We start from the raw sequence: 7,314 nt of genomic DNA on the forward strand, positions 1-7,314 counted from the left end.
TTTTAATTTCAGACCATCCTTTGTGGTTCCTTTAGGTCTCTGAGTTTGCAAGACCGCCATGCAGGCCTCCCCTGAGCTGTCAGGTCAGCACGTGGCCCCTTTCGTCCACAACAGGTTTCAATGGTTTTTTACATTGACATTATCATAGATGCAAAGGGACAATAGGCTCAGTTAAGGTAAAGATTGACCTTTGTCAGGGAAGATGCTGGCCTAGGACATGACTACCCAGTATAAACTGCTTCTTAATGAAAATGTTTTAAGTTCAGACCATCCTTGGTGGCTATTTTAGGTCTGTGAGTTTGCCAGGCCGCCATGCAGGCCTCCCCTGAGCTAGTCAGGTTAGTATGTGGCCGTTTTTCGTCCACAGTAGGGAACTTAACTTGGCTGTAATGACATAGCATGTGTGCAAGTAGCTAGAGGGAAGCCTGACATGTATGTAGTGGAGACATGGGTCTGCTTCCTTCTCTCTTATTTCCACCTTAGCATTCACGGGCAGGGTTCCCACCTCCCCGTCTTCAACACCAGCTGAATGCACACCCAGCCCCACCCACTGCCACGCCCTGTCATTGTTGCCTCAGCTGACCCAGCCAGGGTAGGGTTTCTGTCACTATGCCCTTGGCAGGAAGTGGCCACTGCAGATGGTGGGGACCAGGTTTCACTGAGGACCCTCCCTCTCTCCGTTCCCATCCACGGTTCTCCCCCACCAAGGGCATGAGGCTGGCAGAGGGCCCGGTCACCCTCAGGACGCCCCTCTTGCTGCTTGGGCTCTGGGTGCTGCTGGCTCCCGCCCAGTGTTCTCAAGGTCGTCCCTCCTGGCGCTACATCTCCTCCGAGGTGGTGATTCCCAGGAAGGAGCTGCACCATGGCAAAGCCGTGCTGGCAGCAGGCTGGCTCTCCTACAGCCTGAGGTTTGGGGGCCAGAGACACGTCCTCCACATGCGGCGCAAGAGACTGTTTTGGCCTGGACAGCTGGTGGTGATGACTCAGGATGACCAGGGGGCCTTGCAGGTGGACTACCCCTTTTTCCCTCTCGACTGTTACTACCTGGGCTACCTGGAGGACGTCCCTCTCTCCATGGTCACCGTGGACACGTGCTATGGGGGCCTGGAAGGCATCATGAAGGTGGACGACCTGGCCTATGAAATCAAACCCCTCAAGGATTCCCAGAGGTTTGAGCACATCATTTCTCAGATCGTAGCCGACCCTAACGCCATAGGACCCATGTCCAGGCTGGGACACAAGCCTGAGAGGCTCCCGCTGGTCTCTGACCCGAACCCCAGTGCAGCCTCCAGGATCAGCAGTAAGCTCTATTCATCCCACATTACAACTCTGAAAGGCTGTCTTATGAGTGCCCATTCCATTTATACTCTGTACAACAATGTGTCACAGTGTGCCCAATTCCTGGTACATCTAGGTAGTTTAATAGACGCCATGGTCAGAGGTATTCATATGAGGTACTACATCGGCCTCATCATCATTTATAATGGGGGAGAACCAGCAGATATGAACAACTATGATGTGCCACGGGGTCCATTTGCTCAGAATTATGCTAACAACATTTACAAATATTTTCGTCCATATCCAGCCATGATTGTGAAAAGAGATGGACCCCATGAACTTAATCATGTACCAGACCTATACAGGATATGCAGTACTGCAAATCTCATCTTTCTGGGCCAACTATCCAGACATTATTTATTATTATCAATTATAGCCTCCCACCAAATAGGGGTCAGTTTCGGTCTGTATTTAGATTCGAGCGACTGTGTTTGCCAGAGAAGGACCACCTGCATCATGTACAGATACCCTGTGTTGACAGATTCATTCAGTAACTGTTCCTTTGTACACACACAACACATACTTAATAATAATTTAAACCTCTGCGTCTTCAAAGAAATAGTGTATTCAAACAGTAGCCTGACAACCATTCGATGTGGAAATTCTGTGGTGGAAGACAAAGAGCAGTGTGACTGTGGGACCTTCAAGCAGTGTTACAGCAACCCATGCTGCGACAGTGACTGCCGCTTCACGCCTGGGAGCATTTGTGACAGGGACACCTGCTGCGCAAACTGCACCTACACGCCCGCGGGGACGCTCTGCAGACCGATCCGGAACATCTGTGACCTTCCGGAGTACTGCATGGGGAAGGACACGCGGTGCCCCAGTGATTTTTATCTGCAAGATGGAACCCCGTGCACCGAGGACGGCTACTGCTACCATGGCAATTGTACCGACCGCAGTATGCACTGCAAGGAGATCTTTGGGGAAGGGGCGCTGAGCGCTCCAGACGTCTGCTACCGCATAAATAAAAAGGGCCAACGATTTGGACACTGTAAAGTTACTGAGTATTATCACCCAGCTCGTTGTGCGGACGCTGATGTTAAGTGTGGACGCCTACAGTGTGTCAACGTCACTCATCTGCCTCGGTTGCAGGAACATGTGGGGTTCCATCACTCAATCATAGGTGGGTTCTTGTGTTTTGGGGTGGGTGCACACCGAGGGACAGAAACAACTGATGTGGGTGCTGTGAGACCTGGTACCCCCTGTGGCGGTGGACACTTCTGTCTTCATGGCCTCTGCAATGCTACTCTGGCGGCCTTAGACTACAACTGTCCCCCTTCGAAATGCAACTACAGGGGCGTGTGCAACAATAACAGGAACTGCCATTGCCATGTAGGCTCGGACCCTCCCCTGTGCATAAACAGTGGTGCCGGAGGGAGTGTGGACAGCGGACCCCCTCCAAGAAGAAGGCGGACAGTGAGGGCAAGTGGTATGTCACTGGTGTATTTGAGAGTGATTTTTGGTCGCTTGCTTGCCCTCATAGCTGCACTCCTCTTTGGTGTAGCCACGAATGTGAGAACTCTCCAGACCACTACAGTCACTGAAGTGAACGTTGGTAGATAGTGAACAGCAAGTCAGCCTTCGGACCCCTGTACAACTCAGACAACATGAAGAAACACCTGAAAAAAGTTACCATAACCGGCTGGCTGGCAGAGCTCAAGCCCACACTTCTGAGCGGCTGCAGGGGTCCTGCCCCACATCCAGGGTGCGCACCGTGGATGTTTTCACACCACTCTCTCTGACAGCTTGCTGGCCAGCGTCTGCAATAAAGCTTGAGCACCGCACGTTGGCGTCCTGTGCAGTCCTTGTAGGTCTGTAAGAGCCCTGAGTGAGCCTGTGGCTCGGGCCTGGACAGGAGACCTGGTCAGCAGCAGGCCTTGCGCTGTGGCCGCCTGTCCCAGGATTAGTGACAGTGGCCACAGGTTCCTTTAGGGCCAATTGCTGACAGTTCCCCACAGTCATGCTCTTGAGCACCGAGTGTCCCTCAGTCCCTGGGTAAGGTCTCCTCTAAACTGCTTGGGTTCAGGGCAATGGCGTGCTCCTCCCCTCGTCCCCCGTTTCACACGGGGGTGGGAGTGGGGGTGTGGCTGTTAGCTGCGGGCTGAGAGTGAGGGTTCCTTGTCTGCTAGTGATCCCTGAGCCCCGTGGAGAGCACCCTTTCCCTGTGTGGAGGCGGACCAGTGAGTGGCACTAAATCAGAAAGAAGAAGTGGCCCTCCTGACTCTGGTCTTAGAGGGAGAAGGCAAGCCGAGAGCAGATAACCCTCCCCTTACTTGCTCCACCAGAACCATCCTCTTGGCTTCTGTAATCTCGCTTGCTTCTCGCATGATGCACAGCCAACCGCCCAGGCTGCCACATGTGTGGAAAGACCCCTGAATACCCGGAAGCTTCTCATGTATAAAAAACGGTCAGAACACTGACACAGGGCTCAGTCTCTGGAGAGAACTCCCCTGAGCCCGCAGTGGTGCAAACAGAAGTCTTTTTCTGAACCTCCGAGTGCATTTGGATTGTCGCTTCTGCCCAGCCTGATTTCTGCCATCAGATTTGTTTTCCTGTTCCCGGAGAAGCCAACAGCCACTCTGTCCCTTTGAGCCACCATTGTCGAAAGCCATCAGAAGAGGCCGCTAATTTCGGGTCCCCGCGACGGACAGGAAGGCACGCTGCTGGTGATTTCACTGGACCCCGACCCTCGCCGGGCCTGAAAGTAGCAGGCCACTGCTGTGCTCGAACGGACTCCAGGGAAGACAGTAAAGTCTGCCGGGGCCAGGACATGAGACGGGTAAGTGTCCCCGGGGACCCTGGACCGAGTTCAGGCCCGCCTCAAAGGTGGAAGGGCAGCTTGATCACCTCCCGAGCGGTGTGGTCACAGCATAGGACAGGAGACTCCTGGGGTGGGAGTCTGGAACTCTGTGTGAATCTGTGCGCATGTGTGTTCGAGTGACTGTGCCCCATGGCGTCAGCTGTGGAGCATGAATGAGTCCCAACCTGTGGTTCTGTGGTGACCTCATAGGGCTTAGGGCGGTGTCAGGTTCTGGCGGACACTGTCCCTCCCAGTGAACCTGATCCGGGTCCGGGGCTTATACTGACCTGCTAATGCTAAGAGGCACCTAATTCCCTGGGAGGGGAGTGGGCAGGTGGACGACAGGAAGAGCTCCCCTTAGTTTGTCTCGCAACACCGTTCACTGGGAGGGTTTTAGTTCATCATTTTGGACACCATCACGGTGTTGGGGGGGGGGTGGGGGTGGGGGAGCTCCTCACAACCTACAGTTCTGGGATGTATGATTAAAAACTTTAAGAAAGGGTTCTCAGGAGATGATGGGGTCAAATTGACCCGCGGAAAGGTGCGCACCCTCTGTGAATTGGAGTGGCCCACCTTTGGTGTAGGATGGCCCTCTGAAGGCGCTCTTGATGTCCCCATGGTCTGTGCTGTATATGGGGTCATCACTGGAAGCCCCAGCCACCTGGAGCAGTTTCCTTCCATAGCCCAATGGTTGGAAATAGCTCAGATCAACCTTCCTGGGTCGGTCCGGTTCTACGTTACTGGTCAGGGACAGTGTCCGGTCCTCGTGGCACAAAGTGAAAGGAAGACTTCACGAAAAGTACAGAGGCCCCCCATATTACAAGGGGACTCAGAGGAAGCTATTTCACTGCTGCCACCATACGCCCAAATGCCCCACTACCAGAAGATGGGGAACCTCACCTGCCGGGTAGCCCGCATCCATCGATCTCACCTCTGCCTGCAGCTAGCTCGCCGCCACAACCAGGGTCACCTGAGCCTGTGGGAAGACATCTTGGGTCAGCGGCCCAAGCCCAAGGACCAAGACCCCCAGGAGCAATGCAGATGCCATTGCGGGAGATAAGGGCTCCACAGAGAATAGGCCCTGATGGGACCCTACCAGAAGGGGGATGAGTCTTCTAGTATCAGCCATTCTCCACCACTGACCTCCTCAACTGGGAACATCACATGCCGCCATATTACGAAACACCTCAGGCAATGGTTGATCTCCTAGAATCCATATTTCAGACTCATTGCCCCCCCGCTGGGTCAACTGTATATAGCCCCTCCTCACGTTGTTCAACACAGAAGAACGCCGACAAATAGTCGCTGAAGCCAGGAAATGGCTCCAGACTCAAGCCCCAGCTGGACACCTAGGTGGAGAAGCCTGGGCACGGGAAGCCTCGCCTGATGAAGTACCACGCTGGAACCCAAAGACGGAGGAGGGAAGAAGTTGTCTAAAAAGTTATCGACTCGCCTTCCTCCAAGAGATCCGGGCAGGGGCCAAGAAGCCTACAAACATGGCAAAGACCTCTAAGGTCTTGCAGAAATGGGATGAGAGTCTGGCTGAATTTTATGAGAGACTCTGCGATGCCTTCAGAGTCTACACTCCAGAGGCCCCTGAAAACCAGCGCATGGCCAATGCTGCCTTTGTGGGGTAGGCTCAAACCGACATCAGACAGAAACTTCAAAAATTAGAGGGGTTCGCCGGAAAGAATGCCACTGAAATGAGAGAAATTGCCAACAAGGTCTTTGTGAACCAAGACCTCACTACCAAGGAGGAGGAAGAACAAAGAATGAAAAGGTAGGCGGCTCTCCTGGCTGCTGCCTTGAGGCAACCAGCCCTGCCAGAAGAGCCCAGATGGAGACAATGAGGGACTAAAGAACCAAGAAGGAAAGGGCCCCAGAGAGGAGACCAATGTGCCTACTGAAAGGAATCGTGGCACTGGAAAAATGAGTGCCCCAACCATCAGAAGGCGAGCCAGCGGCTTCTGCTCCACCCAGCTGCTACCGGGCAGACCCACCAGAGGCTGACCAGATCGGCCTGGTAGGAGTAGATTCTTTTTTTTTGTTGTTGTTGTTCCATTCATTGGTTCATTCTTCTTCTTCTTCTTCTTCTTAAATAAATCTTTATTGTTCAGATTATTACAATTGTTTCTCCTTTTTCCCTCCATAGCTCCCCTCCACCCGGTTCCCACCCCACCCTCTGCCCTTACCTCCCCCCCGACTGTCCTCATCCATAGGTGTACGATTTTTGTCCAGTCTCTTCCTGCACCCCCCATACCCCTTTCCCCCTGAGAATTATCAGTCCACTCCCTTTCTATGCCCCTGATTCTATTATATTCACCAGTTTATTTTGTTCCTCAGATTTTTAATTCACTTGATTTTTAGGTTCACTTGTTGATAGACATGTATTTGTTGTTCAAAATTTTTATCTTTACTTTTTTCTTCTTCCTCTTCTTAAAGAATACCTTTCAGCATTTCATATAATACTGGTTTGGTGGTGCTGAGCTCCTTTAGCTTTTCCTTATCTGTGAAGCTCTTTATCTGACCTTCAATTGTGAATGATAGCTTTGCTGGGTAGAGTAATCTTGGTTGTAGGTTCTTGCTGTTCATCACCTTGAATATTTCTTGCCACTCCTGTCTGGCCTGCATACTTTCTGTTGAGAAATCAGCTGACAATTGTATGGGTGCTCCCTTGTAGGTAATTAACTGTTTTTCTCTTGCTGGTTTTAATATTCTCTCTTTGTCTTTTGCTCTTGGCGTTTTAATTATGATGTGTCTTGGTGTGGTCCTCTTTGGATCCGTTTTGTTCGGGGTTCTGAGCGCTTCCTGGACTTATAAGTCTATTTCTTTCACCAGGTGGGGGAAGTTTTCAGTCATTATTTCTTTGAATAGGTTTTCAGTATCTTGCTCTCTCTCTTCTTCTGGCACCCCCATAATTCTGATGTTGGTACATTGAAGTTGTCCGAGAGGCTTCTTACGCTATCTTCAACTCTTTGGTTTTTTCTTTTTTTTTTTTTGCTTTTCCGGTTGAGTGTTTTTTGCTTCTTTGTATTTCAAATCTTTGACTTGATTCTTGCATTCCTCTAGTCTGCTCTTGGGTCTCTGTATAATATTTTTTATTTCAGTCAGTGTATGTTCAATTTCTAGTTGGATTTTTTTTCATATCTTCGAGGGTCTCGCTAAATTTATTG

At 51.5% G+C, this 7,314-nt stretch overlaps 1 protein-coding gene across 1 annotated transcript; it reads left to right on the forward strand.

Moving 5' to 3' along the window:
• Window positions 1–711: 711 nt before the first annotated feature.
• LOC308242298 (disintegrin and metalloproteinase domain-containing protein 21-like) lies at window positions 712–2,904 on the forward strand (the record flags this gene model as incomplete). The annotated part of the gene is made up of 1 exon (XM_080656280.1): window positions 712–2,904. One exon carries the CDS (start codon window positions 712–714, stop codon window positions 2,902–2,904), a length of 2,193 nt encoding a protein of 730 aa, XP_080512406.1.
• Between the last annotated feature and the right edge of the window lie 4,410 nt (window positions 2,905–7,314).

This window comes from Plecotus auritus (assembly GCF_963455305.1).
Source record: "Plecotus auritus genome assembly, chromosome: 1".
NCBI classification, from domain to species: Eukaryota; Metazoa; Chordata; class Mammalia; order Chiroptera; family Vespertilionidae; genus Plecotus; species Plecotus auritus.